This window comes from Oncorhynchus masou, unplaced genomic scaffold, assembly GCF_036934945.1.
Source record: "Oncorhynchus masou masou isolate Uvic2021 unplaced genomic scaffold, UVic_Omas_1.1 unplaced_scaffold_5425, whole genome shotgun sequence".
NCBI classification, from domain to species: Eukaryota; Metazoa; Chordata; class Actinopteri; order Salmoniformes; family Salmonidae; genus Oncorhynchus; species Oncorhynchus masou.
The window spans coordinates 1,776-22,001 of record NW_027011839.1 but is presented as its reverse complement, the minus strand read 5'-3'; the positions used below and the strand labels follow the sequence as shown (position 1 = coordinate 22,001).

Sequence of the window (20,226 nt, the reverse complement as noted above, 5' to 3'; positions counted from 1 at the left end):
TCACACAATGTTTTTAACCCATTACACTTGTGGGAATTGGCCTTTATGGAATAAAGAATAAATATGAAATGCATAACAACTGTAGCAATGGAAAGGGAACAGTTTTGGAGATAATGGGGAAATGATTAGACTGAAGGTGAGGACAACAGTTCACCTGACAAGACTGGATCCAAACACCTGACTTTATGTGCCTTTTACATTTACTGTTCTTCTCGCTGCATTTGTTGACTTCGAAAACTGAAAATACTCCGGATACATTCAGTAACATAAGAATATTCCTGGAAAACGTGGGGGAGGTGCAACATAAGACCCAAAACAATGACAAGAGTTTCAGTGAGGACCAACTGGTGTCTCCAAGTGGAGACACACCTCTCCAGTGTGAGAACAGTTTCAACTAGAAGGTGTTGTTTGGCGCTCTCCTAGCTGTGCCGTTGAGGAACCTGATCAAGCACATTGGTAGTTGATTTGTTTGGAACACAACCCTGCAATTACACATTACTGTTGACGTTCACACAATCCGTCCATTATAAATTGCAATTTGGGTCAGGTGGGCATCATGTGACAGCTTGTTCCATTACCAACATGTAAAATAGGATCTTACAGGGTTAGGCTTCCACAAGGCAAACAGATTGGAACTTAGGTGCCCATAGAAAGGAGTCCTGAGTGCATTCAGGTGCGTGTGCCGCGCCAAAACAAACAAACAGGCTGATTGTGTTCAGAACAACCCAGGGTATGACGCCATGTCATCTTGGAACTGAACAACAAACCGTGATCATAAAACGGCGACACTGGAAACGACATGATGATTTGGAGATGCAAAGTGCACATTGACACTCACAGGTGTCTGCCTGCTTGTGTGACATTTATTAGAATCTTCAAGGGCTCCATCTTTCAAAACACATCCAGTCATCTTCATTCACAGCGGTTCCCCTCACCAAGACAAAACATTTGCAAAAGTCACCTCACTAGCGGGAGGGATGGGGGCAGCTTGTTGCTGCACGTGGTGCTGAAGATCAGAACATCTGTCAGTCAAACCCACACAGCTGTGAAACAGACCCTGAGCTCTGACCTCATGTATATCATGTCACTGTACAGCCACTAAGTTCCAATTTAGGTGCTTATTAGAGCCCAAATCTACCATTTTCAACGAGTTTATGGGTACGAGTGCAAAGGGTTAAAAAGTTCCATTTCCAATGTACAACAGAGACACAGTGGACAAACCATTAGGAACACCTTCCTAATATTGAGTCACACCCCCTTCACCCTCAGAACAGCCTCAGTTCGTCAGGACATGGACTCTACAAGGTGTAGAAAACGTTCCACAGGGATGCTGACCCATGTTGACTCTAATGCTTCCCACAGTTGTGTCAAGTTGACTGGATGTCCTTTGGGTGGTGGACCATTCTTGATACACACGGGAAACTGTTGAGTGAAAAACCCAGCAGCGTTGTAGTTCTTGACACACTCAAACCAGTGCACCTGGCACCTAATACTGTACCCCGTTCAAAGACACTTAAATCGTGTCTTGTCCGTCCGCCCTCTGAATGGCACACAAACACAACCCATGTCTCAATGCTTAAACATCCTTCTTTAACCTGTCTCCTCCCCTTCATCTTTAACCGGTCTCCTCCCCTTCATCTTTAACCGGTCTCCTCCCCTTCATCTTTAACCGGTCTCCTCCCCTTCATCTACACTGATTGAAGTGGATTTAACAAGTTACATCAATAAGGGATCACAGTTTTCACCTGGTCAGTCTATGTCATGGAAAGAGCAGGTGTTCTTAATGTGTTGTCCACTCCATGTATATGAATGGGATTCAATGTGTCAGAATGACCTGTGCTAGACAGTATCAGTATGACGAGGTTAGTGTCAGACTGACCTGTGGTAGACAGTATCAGTATGACGAGGTTAGCGTCAGACTGACCTGTGGTAGACAGTATGACGAGGTTAGTGTCAGACTGACCTGTGGTAGACAGTATCAGTATGACGAGGTTAGCGTCAGACTGACCTGTGGTAGACAGTATGACGAGGTTAGTGTCAGACTGACCTGTGGTAGACAGTATCAGTATGACGAGGTTAGCGTCAGACTGACCTGTGGTAGACAGTATCAGTATGACGAGGTTAGTGTCAGACTGACCTGTGGTAGACAGTATCAGTATGACGAGGTTAGTGTCAGACTGACCTGTGGTAGACAGCATCAGCATGACGAGGTTAGTGTCAGACTGACCTGTGGTAGACAGTCTCAGTATGACGAGGTTAGTGTCAGACTGACCTGTGGTAGACAGTATGACGAGGTTAGTGTCAGACTGACCTGTGGTAGACAGTATCAGTATGACGAGGTTAGTGTCAGACTGACCTGTGGTAGACAGTATGACGAGGTTAGCGTCAGACTGACCTGTGGTAGACAGTATCAGTATGACGAGGTTAGTGTCAGACTGACCTGTGGTAGACAGTATCAGTATGACGAGGTTAGTGTCAGACTGGCCTGTGGTAGACAGTATCAGTATGACGAGGTTAGCGTCAGACTGACCTGTGGTAGACAGTATCAGTATGACGAGGTTAGTGTCAGACTGGCCTGTGGTAGACAGTATCAGTATGACGAGGTTAGTGTCAGACTGACCTGTGGTAGACAGCATCAGCATGACGAGGTTAGTGTCAGACTGACCTGTGGTAGACAGTCTCAGTATGACGAGGTTAGTGTCAGACTGGCCTGTGGTAGACAGTCTCAGTATGACGAGGTTAGTGTCAGACTGACCTGTGGTAGACAGTCTCAGTATGACGAGGTTAGTGTCAGACTGACCTGTGGTAGACAGCATCAGCATGACGAGGTTAGTGTCAGACTGACCTGTGGTAGACAGTCTCAGTATGACGAGGTTAGTGTCAGACTGACCTGTGGTAGACAGTATGACGAGGTTAGTGTCAGACTGACCTGTGGTAGACAGTATCAGTATGACGAGGTTAGTGTCAGACTGACCTGTGGTAGACAGTATCAGTATGACGAGGTTAGCGTCAGACTGACCTGTGGTAGACAGTATGACGAGGTTAGTGTCAGACTGACCTGTGGTAGACAGTATGACGAGGTTAGTGTCAGACTGGCCTGTGGTAGACAGTCTCAGTATGACGAGGTTAGTGTCAGACTGACCTGTGCTAGACAGTATGACGAGGTTAGTGTCAGACTGACCTGTGGTAGACAGTATGACGAGGTTAGTGTCAGACTGACCTGTGGTAGACAGTCTCAGTATGACGAGGTTAGTGTCAGACTGACCTGTGGTAGACAGTATGACGAGGTTAGCGTCAGACTGACCTGTGGTAGACAGTATCAGTATGACGAGGTTAGTGTCAGACTGGCCTGTGGTAGACAGTATCAGTATGACGAGGTTAGTGTCAGACTGACCTGTGGTAGACAGTATCAGTATGACGAGGTTAGTGTCAGACTGACCTGTGGTAGACAGTATCAGTATGACGAGGTTAGTGTCAGACTGACCTGTGGTAGACAGTATGACGAGGTTAGCGTCAGACTGACCTGTGGTAGACAGTATCAGTATGACGAGGTTAGTGTCAGACTGACCTGTGGTAGACAGTATGACGAGGTTAGTGTCAGACTGACCTGTGGTAGACAGCATGACGAGGTTAGCGTCAGACTGACCTGTGGTAGACAGTATCAGTATGACGAGGTTAGCGTCAGACTGACCTGTGGTAGACAGTATGACGAGGTTAGTGTCAGACTGACCTGTGGTAGACAGTATCAGTATGACGAGGTTAGTGTCAGACTGACCTGTGGTAGACAGTATCAGTATGACGAGGTTAGCGTCAGACTGACCTGTGGTAGACAGTATCAGTATGACGAGGTTAGTGTCAGACTGACCTGTGGTAGACAGTCTCAGTATGACGAGGTTAGTGTCAGACTGACCTGTGGTAGACAGTATCAGTATGACGAGGTTAGTGTCAGACTGACCTGTGGTAGACAGTATCAGTATGACGAGGTTAGTGTCAGACTGACCTGTGGTAGACAGTATCAGTCATCTCACACCAGACCCGGCCCCGTCCACAGCACAACCATCAGAGTCTGTACACTATGTTATCGCGGAAGGAGGAGAGAGAGAGAAGAGATCAAAGTGTGTTGCAGATGAGCACAACACAGGACCTCTTCATACAGGGACCACTAGGACAATTGGTTTCAGAGCAGAAATGTTGAATGAAAATGAAGATTTTTAAAATGTGAATTACTATCAGCTATTAATGCAACCTACGCTTTCACCAATTCAAACATTTAACCATGCAGGATAAAAGGTCCCTCAATAAATCAAATCAACCAATCGCTAAACCAATCCCACGCAGTCCACCAGCATCTTGCCCAGCTCCTTGGCGCCTCTACAGCTCTTGGCCAGTTCCAGAGGGTTGGAGGGTCTGAACACGCCTAGACAGAGTTCACCACTACCTGGGGAGGCTTACCTGTCCCAATGTAATAATATACACATCCATATGATCTCTACATATTATTATATACCAATATAAAGCTATTACCTGTCCCAATGTAATAATATACACATCCATATGATCTCTACATATTATTATATACCAATATAAAGCTCTACCTGTCCCAATGTAATAATATACACATCCATATGATCTCTACATATTATAATATACCAATATAAAGCTATTACCTGTCCTAATAAATATAATATACACATCCATATGATCTCTACATATTATTATATACCAATATAAAGCTCTACCTGTCCCAATGTAATAATATACACATCCATATGACCTCTACATATTATAATATACCAATATAAAGCTATTACCTGTCCTAATAAATATAATATACACATCCATATGATCTCTACATATTATTATATACCAATATAAAGCTCTCCCTGTCCCAATGTAATAATATACACATCCATATGATCTCTACATATTATAATATACCAATATAAAGCTATTACCTGTCCTAATAAATATAATATACACATCCATATGATCTCTACATATTATAATATATCAAATATAAGCTCTACCTGTCCTAATAAATATAATATACACATCCATATGATTCTAGATATTATAATATACTAATATAAGTCACTTCCTGTCCTAATAATATAATATATATTTATCCATATGCTAATCACTATGATTATACCAATATAAAGCTAGTTACCTGTCCTAATGTAATAATATACACATCCATATGATCTCTACATATTATAATATACCAATATAAAGTTATTACTGTCCTAATGAATAATATACACATCCATATGACTTACATATTATAATATACCAATATAAAGCTAATACCTGTCCTAATGTAATAATATACACATCCATATGATCTCTACATATTACAATATACCAATATAAAGCTATTACCTGTCCCAATATAATAATATACACATCCATATGATCTCTACATATTATTATATACCAATATAAAGCTGTCCTAATAAATATAATATACACATCCATTGATTCTACATATTATATATACCAATAAAGCTATTACCTGTCCTAATAAATATAATATACACATCCATATGATCTCTACATATTATTATATACCAATATAAAGCTATTACCTGTCCTAATAAATATAATATACACATCCATATGATTCTACATATTATTATATTATAAAGCTATTACCTGTCCTAATAAATATAATATACACATCCATATGATCTCTATATATTATAATATACCAATATAAAGCTATTACCTGTCCCTAAAGAAACCACCACACCAAGACGCTGCACCTCTAGGCCACGCCCCTACATTCAAAATAAACAGAGAGCAAGAGAGACAGAAAAGTTAAACAGACGAGTCAGTACAAAAGGAACATTTCAGATGGAACTTCTTGGAGTCACACCTCTGCTTTCAGGGATTTGTTGTATTGGTGGATCTCAGTCATGGCATCCAGTGTCGGGTTATTGGCCAGCAACCCTCCGTCCAGAAACCGCCCCATTGGTCGGAAGTAGGTGGGGGCGGCGCCACTGGAACGGGCGGCTCTCCACACGACCTGCTCTGATAGGCCAAGAGGGTTGGGGCTAAGCATCAAGTCAACCAATCAATCAGACAAAATCATGATTTATGATGAAAAAAGTTCAAGTGAAATTGGTGAGGTGTGAGAGCAGATTCACAAGCATCTTCACTGTGACCCTTTCACCTCCACTCAGAGAGAACAGGCATCACACACACACACACACACACGACACACACAACAGAGACCAAACACACAGACAAACACATACACACACACACCTTGGTCGGTCACCTTCCTACGCTTTTTAGCAGGTTCCTGAGTGTATCCAACTATCAACACATCCTCATCCTCCCATCCTGAAACAACAACAACACACACACTCACACCACCACCAGATGGAAACACAGCTGGCCCTGAAACACACTCCAAACACCGACACCAGACCACAGGGCGATCATTATCAATCGAATGTATTTATAAAGCCCTTTCTACATCAGCAGATGTCACAACATGCTTATACAGAAACCCATCCTAAAAACCCCAAACAGCAAGCAATGCAGATGTAGAAGCACGGTGGCTGGGAAGAACTCCCCAGAAAGGCAGGGAACCTAGGGAAGAAACCTAGAGAGGAACCAGGCTCTGAGGGGTCAGGCCTCTTCTGGCTGTGCCGGGTGCAGATTATAACAGTACATGGCCATTATCACTTCACACACACTGAGGTAGAACACAAACACAGCCTGCCCCCCCCACTCTGTTACCTTGTGGTATGGTGAGTGGAAGGAAGGTGGCTGTGCCAGCGTAGGGGCGTTCTCTGGGCAGGGAAGGGGGGTCATAGTTCCTAAAGAGATGGAGCTCTCCTGGATGTCTGTCTGCCAGCACACTGGTTACCATCACCCTGTGGAGAGAGACAGAGAAACACACACAGAGACAGAGAAACACACACAGAGACAGAGAAACACAGAGACAATATTAGAGAGACAAAGGAAACCTCAGGATGAGAGAAAACGTACATTCATAGCCAATGAAAATACAATTGAAACTAATGAAATAGTGTTAGTATTACAGCAGTACCCGGAATTGACCAATCAGACAAAGCCAGAGTGTTGCCATGGTTACCTGGGGTGCCGTACGTCTGTCATCATGGTGTTTTCGCCGAACTCTTTCTTCAGGAAGTCCTCCAGAGGGGCCGACTCGTAGGGTCGCGACCCTTTGAACACCTGCTCCTTCATACGGAAGTAGAGGCATCGCAGATACTCCATATCCTTACCTGGAAAGGTACGACAGCATCTCACAAACAAACACTTTCAATGTGGAAAGGATCTACGGTTCAAGGCTGCTCTTTAAGAAGAACTTTGTATGAAGAAAAACAATCCATTAAAAATATTGAGGACCACATCAACTATATAAAACACATACATAACACCATATGAGTTTCTCTGCACACAGACACTCAAAATACACACGCAGTAACATCTCACCATGGACGATAGCCAGGGCCAGTATGCCCCCTGTGCTGGTCCCAGAAACCCAGTCAAAGAGTTCCTTGATGGGCCTGCCTGCCTCTTTCTCCAGGGAGATTAACAACTGGATCAGAACCAAGCCTTTAATGCCCCCTCCATCCAGACACAGCAGTCTGTCTATCCTAGAGGAGAGAGGAGACCATTAGTGTGACTCTTACACAGCAGTCTGTCTATCCTAGAGAGAGGAGACCATTAGTGTGACTCTTACACAGCAGTCTGTCTATCCTAGAGGAGAGAGGAGACCATTAGTGTGACTCTTACACAGCAGTCTGTCTATCCTAGAGGAGAGGAGGCCATTAGGGGGACTCTTACACAGCAGTCTGTCTATCCTAGAGGAGAGAGGAGACCATTAGTGTGACTCTTACACAGCAGTCTGTCTATCCTAGAGGAGAGAGGAGACCATTAGAGGGACTCTTACACAGCAGTCTGTCTATCCTAGAGGAGAGAAGAGGTTATTAGAGGGACTCTTACACAGCAGGAGAAAGAGGAACAAGCCATTCAGACAATATATAAGTCATTTGTCTATATTGTACACTTGACTATTCATTCAAACTGGTGTTATTAATCAACCAACCTAAGAATCACACAGATCAGCAGTACGTTGAATTAAGAAAAAAAACTGATACATTTCTAAATAACCAAAATAAAATACACAGAAACGTACTTCCTGCTTCCTGTTTTGAACCCGTCCACTTCCTCCCGGCCGCGACTCATCGCACCCACCGCCGCCGCAACGTGCATGATGTCCTCGAACCCTATCGGCCAATCACAGACAAGGACCCAGGTCTAATCAACCAATAGGAGCGCAGTGGAATGGAAAGAGAGGGACAGAGGGAAGGGGATGAGCCTGGGGGGAAAGGAGTGAGAGAAGTGGGAAGAGAGAAGAGGGGAGAAGTAGCAGAATAACTCAAATGCAGGGAGAGAAGAGAGGGATGAATACAAACATGGAGCGATAGCAGAGGGAAGGATGAATTAAAAACAAAGCAGATGAATGTTTGAAAGGACTGACGAAGTAAGGGAGGAAAAAGAAAAAAGTGAGAAAAAGAGAGAAAGAAAGAAAAGGAGAACGTCTTCAAAAGGGGAAGACCATAAGGAGGATCACGATACCGGAGAGAGGAGAGAGGGACACTTCAGTAACGAAGAGAGTAAACAAAAAGAGGGGATGAAAGAAAGGATAAAACACCATCAGATAAAGGAGGGGCCATAGAAGAGAGAGGGAGGTTCTGGTGTATGGGGGCTGGGGTCAGAGAAGAGAGAAGGAGGGTGGTTCTGGTGTATGGGGTCAGAGAAGAGAGAAGGAGGGAGGTTCTGGTGTATGGGGGTTGGGGTCAGAGAAGAGAGAAGGAGGGTGGTTCTGGTGTATGGGGGTTGGGGTCAGAGAAGAGAGAAGGAGGGAGGTTCTGGGGTATGGGGGTTGGGGTCAGAGAAGAGAGAAGGTTGGTTCTGGTGTATGGGGGTTGGGGTCAGAGAAGAGAGAAGGAGGGAGGTTCTGGGGTATGGGGGTTGGGGTCAGAGAAGAGAGAAGGAGGGTGGTTATGGGGGTTGGGGTCAGAGAAGAGAGAAGGAGGGTGGTTATGGGGGTTGGGGTCAGAGAAGAGAGAAGGAGGGAGGTTCTGGTGTATGGGGTTGGGGTCAGAGAAGAGAGAAGGAGGGTGGTTCTGGTGTATGGGGGTTGGGGTCAGAGAAGAGAGAAGGAGGGTGGTTCTGGTGTATGGGGGTTGGGGTCAGAGAAGGAGGAGGTTCTGGGGTATGGGGGTTGGGGTCAGAGAAGAGAGAAGGAGGGTGGTTCTGGGGGTTGGGGTCAGAGAAGAGAGAAGGAGGGAGGTTCTGGTGTATGGGGGTTGGGGTCAGAGAAGAGAGAAGGAGGGAGGTTCTGGGTGTATGGGGTTGGGGTCAGAGAAGAGAGAAGAGGGAGGTTCTGGTGTATGGGGGTTGGGGTCAGAGAGAGAGAAGGAGGGTGGTTCTGGTGTATGGGGGGTTGGGGTCAGAGAAGAGAGAAGGAGGGTGGTTCTGGTGTATGGGGGTTGGGGTCAGAGAAGAGAGGAGGAGGTTCTGGGGTATGGGGGTTGGGGTCAGAGAAGAGAAGGTTGGTTCTGGTGTATGGGGGTTGGGGTCAGAGAAGAGAGAAGGAGGGAGGTTCTGGGGTATGGGGGGTTGGGGTCAGAGAGAGAGAAGGTTGGGTGTATGGGGGTTGGGGTCAGAGAAGAGAGAAGGAGGGAGGTTCTGGTGTATGGGGTTGGGGTCAGAGAAGAGAGAAGGAGGGTGGTTCTGGTGTATGGGGTTGGGGTCAGAGAAGAGAAGGAGGGTGGTTCTGGTGTATGGGGGTTGGGGTCAGAGAAGAGAGAAGGAGGGAGGTTCTGGGGTATGGGGGTTGGGGTCAGAGAAGAGAGAAGGTTGGTTCTGGTGTATGGGGGTTGGGGTCAGAGAAGAGAGAAGGAGGGAGGTTCTGGGGTATGGGGGTTGGGGTCAGAGAAGAGAGAAGGAGGGAGGTTCTGGGGTATGGGGGTTGGGGTCAGAGAAGAGAGAAGGAGGTTCTGGTGTATGGGGGTTGGGGTCAGAGAAGAGAGAAGGAGGTTCTGGTGTATGGGGGTTGGGGTCAGAGAAGAGAGAAGGAGGGAGGTTCTGGTGTATGGGGGTTGGGGTCAGAGAAGAGAGAAGGAGGGTGATTCTGGTATATGGGGGTTGGGGTCAGAGAAGAGAGAAGGTTGGTTCTGGTGTATGGGGGTTGGGGTCAGAGAAGAGAGAAGGTTGGTTCTGGTGTATGGGGGTTGGGGTCAGAGAAGAGAGAAGGAGGTTCTGGGGTATGGGAGTTGGGGTCAGCAGGTGAAAGATTAAATGGTATCAGGGCCTGTATTCATAAAGCATCTCAGAGTAGGAGTGCTGATCTTGGAGCAGATCCCCTCTATCAAACTCATTATGATCAGATCACTCCTACTCTGAGATGCTTGATACATATGGTCCCAGGAGGAGAACGGTCAGAGAGAAGGGTCAGAGAGACATTTGGGGATTGAGGATGGGGGGGGCTTTACCTATGCCTGGTGACGAAGCAGCCTTCTTGGGGGGAGGATGGGAGTTGAGGGGGGAGGAGGGTGGGGCGCACCGCTGTACCCCTACACTACACAGCATGTCCAGTAGCACCTTTCTGTTGGAGCCTTCAGTCAATCAACACACCAAGCCACGGGGTTAGAGACATGCACACACAATGACAGGCAGGAAGAAGAGAGAGAGAGGAGAGGGGAGAGAAGAGAGAAGAAGAGAGAGGAGAGAGTAGAGGGGAGAGAAGAGAGAAGAAGAGACAGGAGAGAGGAGAGAAAGAGAGGGGGGTGAAGGGATGGAGAGTGAGAGAAAGAGGTAGATAGGTGGAGGTTGAGAGAGAGAGAGAACAAGAGTGAAAGAGTAGGTCGAGAGAGGGAAGAGAGAGCAAAATTAACTTTAGCAAAGCATTATTCAATTTCACAAACAGTCAGTTGCAGAGAGAGACAGATGGAGAGACAGAGGAGTGGTCAAACAGATCATACAGACATTCACACTGACACACATGCAGATTTGAACAACACGCAGTTTCCATAGAAAGACATAAGTAACATGTATTCTTTTGTATTGAGACTTTATCAATCAATAAAAACTATATAAATGTATTACCATGGAAACCACAACAGAGGGGTTGATTGACATGGACAATAACTTCAAAATTAACACCAGGCGACGGGTTTGATAGGACGCAGCTAGCTTTCAATACGACCTGCTAGCTAAAATCCCTGCTTGCTCACGTTAATTAGCTTGTTTCAATTCTGACTTGCAAGCTAACGTTAACTAACTAGCATTCGAGGGCTGACGTACATTGTGTAATGTAAAAATAAATGAAGGATCCAACGATGTTGGTAATTTGTCTCATGCCTCACTACTGCATTATGCTACTGATTGTCCGTGTGCTAGCTAAGAGCAACAAACCCACACAGGCTACACGTGAAAGCATCCAGCACTGATTAGCTTTCATTAGCTATATTAATGCTATAAACCACTGATAATGTTCTGAAATAACATTATATATTTCTTTGATTGTATATACATAGTCTTAGCAAGCTCTTTGGTAGCAAGCTAAGCTTTTCCAGCTATAATGTTCAGCTACCTCGCTAGCTTTACAAACGTTAGCTTAGCTAGCAACACGTCTCAGGCTGCTGGCTTCCTAAGTGACAGTAGATGACAAAACAAGTGTTGGTGTGGAAAAAAAAACAGGAAATAGTCATTCCCAGAAAGTCCCCCGCAGTTTGACCCACCCACATTACAAACAGCTGATTAATCAATGTCATCAAGCAATGAGCAAAGTTCACGTGATCAATGAATACAATATACTGTAGTCAATGTTATATTAATGTTCACACAGCCTTAACATATACATGCTATTTCATCCACAATAACACATGCTTTTGAATTCATTAATATCCACATCAACGTGAGATTGTTGTTGTGTTAGGATTCATTCATCTGCTGGCTTGTGACGTCACCGCTTTATAAAGGCAGCAAGGAACTAACTCCTCTACCTTTCAATAATTCATCCACCCATTCATTCATCCCTCCCTCCATCCACCCATTCATTCATCCCTCCCTCCATCCAACCATTCATTCATCCCTCCCTCCATCCACTCATTCCTTCCTTTGCTCACTCTATCCCTCCCTCCATCCACCCATTCATTCATTCCTTCCTTCCTTCCCTCACTCTATCCCTCCCTCCCTCCATCCACCCATTCATTCATTCCTTCCTTTGCTCACTCTATCCCTCCCTCTATCCACCCATTCATTCATTCCTTCCTTTGCTCACTCTATCCCTCCCTCCATCCACCCATTCATTCATTCCTTCCTTCGCTCACTCTATCCCTCCCTCCCTCCATCCACCCATTCATTAATTCCTTCCTTTGCTCACTATCCCTCCCTCCCTCCATCCACCCATTCCTTCCTTTGCTCACTATCCCTCCTCCCTCCATCTACCCATTCATTCATTCCTTCCTTTGCTCACTCTATCCCTCCCTCTATCCACCCATTCATTCATTCCTTCCTTCCTTCCTTTGCTCACTCCATCCCTCCCTCCATCCACCCATTCATTCATTCATTCCTTCCTTCCCTTTGCTCACTCTATCCCTCCATCCACCCATTCATTCATTCATTCATTCATTCCTTTGCTCACTCCATCTCTCCCTCCATCCACCCATTCATTCCTTCCTTCCCTTTGCTCACTCTATCCCTCCATCCACCTACTCTATTCCCTTCCCTCTCGACCCCTCCCCCCAATCCCTCTCACCTTTACTAGTGAGTGATGCTTGGAGTCCGGGTGTCTCACCCTCTCCCCCATCCTCCTTTTTCCCTCCCTCCTCTCTTTCTTCCCTCTCACCTTTACTAGTGCGTGCTGCTATCAATCCGGGAGTCTCTCCCAGGTCATTGTGTATCTCCACGTCGGCTCCAAACACAATCAGAGCCTTGATCAGTTCCATGTGGTCCATCTGGAAATAGCGAAACAGCAGGGGTCAGAGAGTAAAGGTCAAAGAGGGGAAGGAGGGGTCAGAAAGAAAAACAAGGGGTCATGAATGGAAAGGGACTATGTAGTGTCCAAATTCTAACCCTAGACCGTACCCCTAATCATTCCCATCTAACCCTAGACCGTACCCCTAGTCATTCCCATCTAACCCTAGACCGTACCCCTAGTCATTCCCATCTAACCCTAGACCGTACCCAATTCCCGTCTAACCCTAGACCGTACCCCTAGTCATTCCCATCTAACCCTAGACCGTACCCCTAGTCATTCCCATCTAACCCTAGACCGTACCCCTAATAATTCCCGTCTAACCCTAGACCGTACCCCTAGTCATTCCCATCTAACCCTAGACCGTACCCCTAGTCATTCCCATCTAACCCTAGACCGTACCCCTAGTCATTCCCATCTAACCCTAGACCGTACCCCTAGTCATTCCCATCTAACCCTAGACCGTACCCCTAGTCATTCCCATCTAACCCTAGACCGTACCCCTAGTCATTCCCATCTAACCCTAGACCGTACCCCTAATCATTCCCATCTAACCCTAGACCGTACCCCTAATCATTCCCATCTAACCCTAGACCGTACCCCTAGTCATTCCCGTCTAACCCTAGACCGTACCCCTAATAATTCCCATCTAACCCTAGACCGTACCCCTAGTCATTCCCATCTAACCCTAGACCGTACCCCTAGTCATTCCCATCTAACCCTAGACCGTACCCCTAGTCATTCCCATCTAACCCTAGACCGTACCCCTAGTCATTCCCGTCTAACCCTAGACCGTACCCCTAATAATTCCCATCTAACCCTAGACCGTACCCCTAGTCATTCCCATCTAACCCTAGACCGTACCCCTAATAATTCCCGTCTAACCCTAGACCGTACCCCTAGTCATTCCCATCTAACCCTAGACCGCACTCCCTAGTCATTCCCATCTAACCCTCAGACCGCACCCCTAGTCATTCCCATCTAACCCTAGACCGTACCCCTAGTCATTCCCATCTAACCCTAGACCGTACCCCTAATCATTCCCTTCTAACCCTAGACCGTACCCCTAATCATTTGTCATATTGTTGAGAGGATTCATATGTTTGAGATAAAGAGGAAGGTTACCGAAGCATTAAACTCCCACTGGGTGCAACAAACACACCCTCCCTACCTTCATAGCCCGAGGCAGGGCCTTGTTTCCTCTCTGTGTGACACACACACACACCCTACCTTCATAGCCAGATGCAGGGCCGTGTTTCCTCTGTGTGAAACACACACACACACATACCCTCCCTATCTTCATAGCCAGGGCCATGTTTCCTCTCTGTGTGAAACACACACACACATACCCTCCCTACCTTCATAGCCAGGGCCGTGTTTCCCCTCTTTGACACACACACACACACACCCTCCCTACCTTCATAGCCAGAGGCAGGGCCGTGTTACCTCTCTGTGTGAAACACACACACACACACACACACACACATACCCTCCCTACCTTCATAGCCAGGGCCGTGTTTCCTCTCTGTGTGAAACACACACACACATACCCTCCCTACCTTCATAGCCAGAGGCAGGGCCATGTTTTCTCTGTGTGAAACACAAACACACCCTACCTTCATAGCCAGATGCAGGGCCGTGTTTCCTCTCTGTGTGAAACACACACACACACCCTACCTTCATAGCCAGAGGCAGGGCCATGTTTTCTCTGTGTGAAACACACACACACACACCCCCTACCCTCATAGCCAGATGCAGGGCCGTGTTTCCTCTCTGTGTGAAACACACACACACACCCTACCTTCATAGCCAGAGGCAGGGCCATGTTTTCTCTGTGTGAAACACACACACACACACACACACACACACACACACACACCCTACCCTCATAGCCAGATGCAGGGCCGTGTTTCCTCTCTGTGTGAAACACACACACACACCCTACCTTCATAGCCAGAGGCAGGGCCATGTTTTTCTGTGAAACACACACACACACACACACACACACACACACACACCCTACCCTCATAGCCAGATGCAGGGCCGTGTTTCCTCTCTGTGTGAAACACACACACACACCCTACCTTCATAGCCAGAGGCAGGGCCATGTTTCCTCTGTGTGAAACACACACACACACATACCCTCCCTATCTTCATAGCCAGGGCCGTGTTTCCTCTCTGTGTGAAACACACACACACACACACACACACCCTACCTTCATAGCCAGATGCAGGGCCGTGTTTCCTCTGTGTGAAACACACACACACACATACCCTCCCTATCTTCATAGCCAGGGCCGTGTTTCCTCTCTGTGTGAAACACACACACACACACCCTACCTTCATAGCCAGAGGCAGGGCCATGTTTTCTCTGTGTGAAACACACACACACACCCTACCTTCATAGCCAGAGGCAGGGCCATGTTTTCTCTGTGTGAAACACACACACACACACATACACATACCCTCCCTATCTTCATAGCCAGGGCTATGTTTCCTCTCTGTGTGAAACACACACACACACCCTACCTTCATAGCCAGAGGCAGGGCCGTGTTTCCTCTCTGTGTGAAACACACACACAAACACACACACCACATACCTTCATAGCCAGATGCAGGGCTGTGTTCCCATCCTGACCCTTGAGGTTGGGTTCCCCCCCGTGTGTGAGCAGCACCATGGAAGCATCGAAGAGCCCCCTCTTGGTCAGGACGTGCAGTGCACTCTCCCTGTCTTACTGAGGTAGTTCACCAAGCAACCTCGTTCCAGCAGCGTACGACACATCTAGGAGGGAGGGAATAGGTAGAGAAAGGGGGAGAATTGGGGGAGGGAGGGAGGAAAGCATGATAGCCATGTTCAACACAGACTTGTAAATAATATCCGTTTGACCATAACTTGATACATAGAAACAAGTAGGTACTTCAGGTTTCAGTACGTTTAACTAGCAACAACATGTTGTCCCCCACAGAATGATACAGCGCCCCTTGGCCCACTCAGTGTAGTTTATCAAATGCCGGATCTCCATGTCAAATGGAAATCGCATCATTCACTGCCAGAGTTTCCGTTAAAACAAAAGTCAAATAAATCAGCCGCGAGTGGTGTCTGGAGACTAAGGTACGTACTATCAGGGTTTCCGTTACGTGGGATAAGAGTCTACCCACAATGCTCAGTGACAGAAGTCATCTGCGATAGGGCGTCCACCCACAATGCTCAGAGTGACACAAATCACATCTAGATGATGGTAATAGACCGTAACATAACGTGCTGCTCCTGTAATGAAGCAGCCAATACCCAGTCTACCCACAATGCTCAGAGTGACAGAAGTCACATCTCCATGATGGTAATTGACCGTAACATAACGTGCTGCTCCTGTAATGAAGCAGCCAATACCCAGTCTACCCACAATGCTCAGAGTGACAGAAGTCACATCTAGATGATGGTAATTGACCGTAACATAACGTGCTGCTCCTGTAATGAAGCAGCCAATACCCAGTCTACCCACAATGCTCAGAGTGACAGAAGTCACATCTCCATGATGGTAATAGACCGTAACATAACGTGCTGCTCCTGTAATGAAGCAGCCAATACCCAGTCTACCCACAATGCTCAGAGTGACAGAAGTCACATCTCCATGATGGTAATAGACCGTAACATAACGTGCTGCTCCTGTAATGAAGCAGCCAATACAGCGTCATGTTGGTAAAACACTAGAAGAGTTTCTAGTATGACTAATGTGGCCCTGGCTTCTGGACAACAAAAGACCGTCAAAACCTATGGAACAGGAGAAACGCTAGTTTCAATGGGAAGACTTTATAACATATTTGCTTCTGCTTTTGGTGGGATTTTGACTAGGCTACTTTGAAGCAAGGTGGGACATGCCTCATAATATGAAGTAAAACGTTCAGGTTTCAAACAACGACGTTTTCAAAATGCATGCTGCCTCCAGCTCATTGTAAAGTGGTGGGTGACACACTGATAGCCTGCCTACTGTGTCCTATGCACTGGAATGGTGAACGGGAGGTGCATTTCAATTACCAATTGAGATATTTAAAAAAATTGTAGCATTTCTTTTTACAATTAACAAATTAAACTATAGACAGACAATTTGTCAGGCAAAATATTTATTTATCGTTTTTACATCGGCCAAATGTCGGTAAATGGAAACCTGGTAAGCATGTTAGTAAGGTGCGAATGGACGGAAACAGATGCAAAAGTTCCTCCGATATTATCATGGAGGGACAATTAAAATATTTATCATAACTCATTTTGGGTGAAAAAGCGTCATTGTAAAGTGTCCCCCTCTACCTCTGCAGTCTTGTCATTAAAAGTGTCCCCTCTACCTCTGCAGTCTTGTCATTGTAAGTGTCCCCTCTACCTCTGCAGTCTTGTCATTAAAAGGTCCCCCTCTACCTCTGCAGTCTTGTCATTGTAAAAGTGTCCCCCTACCTCTGCAGTCTTGTCATTGTAAAGTGTCCGCCTCTACCTCTGCAGTCTTGCACCAGTGTAGGGGGGTTCCTCCATAGACGGCATCTTCTACCTGTAGCTGACCTGGGTCTGCATCCAGGACAGCCTCAGCACAACTGGAGGGAGAGGGGGAGGGAGAGAGAGAGAGCGAGCAGGAGAGGAAGAAGAGAGCAGGAGAGGAAGAAGAGAGCAGGAGAGAGGAGGGAGAGAGCAGGGAGAGAGCAGGGAGAGAGCAGGAAGAGAGCAGGAAGAGAGCAGGAAGAGAGCAGGAGAGGAGGGAGAGAGCAGGAGAGGAGGGAGAGAGCAGGAGAGGAGGGAGAGAGCAGGAGAGGAGGGAGAGAGCAGGAGAGGAGCGAGAGAGCAGGAGAGGAGCGAGAGAGCAGGAGAGGAGCAGGAGAGGAGGAAGAGAGCAGGAGAGGAGGAAGAGAGCAGGAGAGGAGGAAGAGAGCAGGAGAGGAGGAAGAGAGCAGGAGAGGAGGGAGAGAGCAGGAGAGGAGGAAGAGAGCAGGAGAGGAGGGAGAGAGCAGGAGAGGAGGAAGAGAGCAGGAGAGGAGGAAGAGAGCAGGAGAGGAGGAAGAGAGCAGGAGAGGAGGAAGAGAGCAGGAGAGGAGGAAGAGAGGTAGAAAGAAGAGTGAGAGAATTGTAAACAATGTAGTGGAATCTTGTTTGACCTATCCAGCGCCTTCACATCTGCAAACACTATGGGGAAAACAGGAGCTAGGGGGTAGATTTGGGACGGGCAAATCTCCGCTCACCACTCTACCACCAATAAGTGTTCTCCATTCTCCCTTAGCTAATGAAAGAGCCAATCAACATTCATCACCATTCCCTCTTTGCCAATCAGTGCCCTCACCTCTTCTCACTGTACTTCATGGCGGCGTGGATTGGGTAGCCACTGCTCCCGATGATGTCACAGCGGGCTCCTCCCCCCAGGAGTGCGTTCACGGCCTCTACCCTCCCAAGGCGACAAGAAACATGGAGGGGCGTCTCCCCCGCCCCGTTCAGCTCATTCACCCCCGCACACATCCTACTGCACAGCGCCTACAGGAGGGAGAGAGACCAAAAGCAGACACATTTTAATAGGGACCTTGCTGTAATTTCGACATTTTAATTGCAATGTATATGTTTCTGATGAAGGCCATCAATACATGTTTTTAACTTGAAAAAGTGAATAAACATTGCATGTTTAACTGCGAGTGAGATCGTGACTATTCCCTCCCAAATGTGTATTGAAACCCCAGGCTGAGGCCCCAGGCTGAAACCCCAGGCTGAGGCCCCAGGCTGAAACCCCAGGCTGAAGCACCAGGCTGAGGCCCCAGGCTGAAACCCCAGGCTGAGGCCCCAGGCTGAAACCCCAGGCTGAAGCACCAGGCTGAGGCCCCAGGCTGAAACCCCAGGCTGAAACCCCAGGCTGAGTCCTGTTTGACAGCACAGTGCATGGGCGTCTTACTGAGTATACCAAACATTAGGAACACCTTCCTAATATTGAGTTGCCCACCCCCATTGACACAAACCAGTGTGCCTGGCAACTAACATAACCAGTTAAATATTTTGTCTGCCCATTCATCCTCTGAATGACACAGACACAACCCATGTCTAAACTGTCTCAAGGCTTCAACATTCTTCTTTAACCTGTCTCCTCCCATTCATCTACACTGATTGATGTCACTTGTTAAATCCACTTCAACGAGGGATCATAGACGGACCAGGTGAAAGCTATGTCATGGAAAGAGCAGGTGTTCTTAATGTTTTGGATACTCACTGTAGAGGTGTTTCACTAGTAAACAAACAATTTCACCAACCGGGGACATTTTGTTAGTCCCCACGAGGTCAAATGCTAATCTAGGGTGTTTAGGGTTAAGGTTAGAATAAGTGTTAGAATTACATTAAGGGTTAAGGTTAGGGTAAGAGTACGGGTTAGGTTTAGGGTTACACCGGATTTTGAATGGGACTGAATTGTGTGTCCCCACAAGATTAACTGTACACAACTCTCTCTGTGTGTGTGTGTGTGTGTGTCACCTGTATAATAGTAGCAGAGTCCTGCTTGGCGGCACAATGCATTGGCGTCTCCCCGTTCTTGTCTTTGATGTCGGTGCGAGCCTGGCACTCCTCCAGCAGCTCTCTGACACACGCCACTTCCCCCCGCTCACACGCCAGGTGTAATGGGGTCTGACCAGCACCGTCCCTGGCGTTTATCTGGCTGGAGAGGGTGAGGAGTGTGAAGCATCAGTATGCTTAGGGAGAGAGGAAGGAGACCGTCGCTCATTTTAAAATCAACATATTCCCTATTGCTCAAGCCACAATATCGGTTAACCCAGAACCTATCTCCTGATTCTGCCTCCTCAACCCTCCTCTCTTCCCTTTCTGCATCCTTTGACTCTCTATGTCCCCTATCCTCCAGGCCGGCTCGGTCCTCCCCTCCCGCTCCGTGGCTCACGACTCATTGCGAGCTCACAGAACAGTGCTCCGGGCAGCCGAGCGGAAATGGAGGAAAACTCACTCCCTGCGGACCTGGCATCCTTTCACTCCCTCCTCTCTACATTTTCCTCCTCTGTCTCTGCTGCTAAAGCCACTTTCTTCCACTCTAAATTCCAAGCATCTGCCTCTAACCCTAGGAAGCTCTTTGCCACCTTCCTCCCTCCTGAATCCTCCTCCCCTCCCCCCTCCTCTCTCTGCAGATGACTTCGTCAACCATTTTGAAAAGAAGGTCGACGACATCCGATCCTGCGTTTGCTAA

General features: G+C 47.1%; 1 protein-coding gene across 1 annotated transcript; it reads right to left on the bottom strand.

Annotated features, from left to right (window-relative positions):
• Positions 1-4,334: 4,334 nt before the first annotated feature.
• Positions 4,335-19,689, bottom strand: LOC135535999 (85/88 kDa calcium-independent phospholipase A2-like; the record flags this gene model as incomplete). Its single annotated transcript, XM_064962395.1, is given in 15 exon segments — positions 4,335-4,424; positions 4,427-4,452; positions 5,729-5,780; positions 5,879-6,033; positions 6,751-6,887; positions 7,109-7,259; positions 7,471-7,634; positions 8,177-8,267; positions 10,542-10,664; positions 12,899-13,007; positions 15,628-15,752; positions 15,755-15,809; positions 17,509-17,605; positions 18,343-18,530; positions 19,509-19,689. Coding segments are annotated over 15 exon segments (1,744 nt in total), but the record flags the coding sequence as incomplete, so codon positions are not given.
• Between the last annotated feature and the right edge of the window lie 537 nt (positions 19,690-20,226).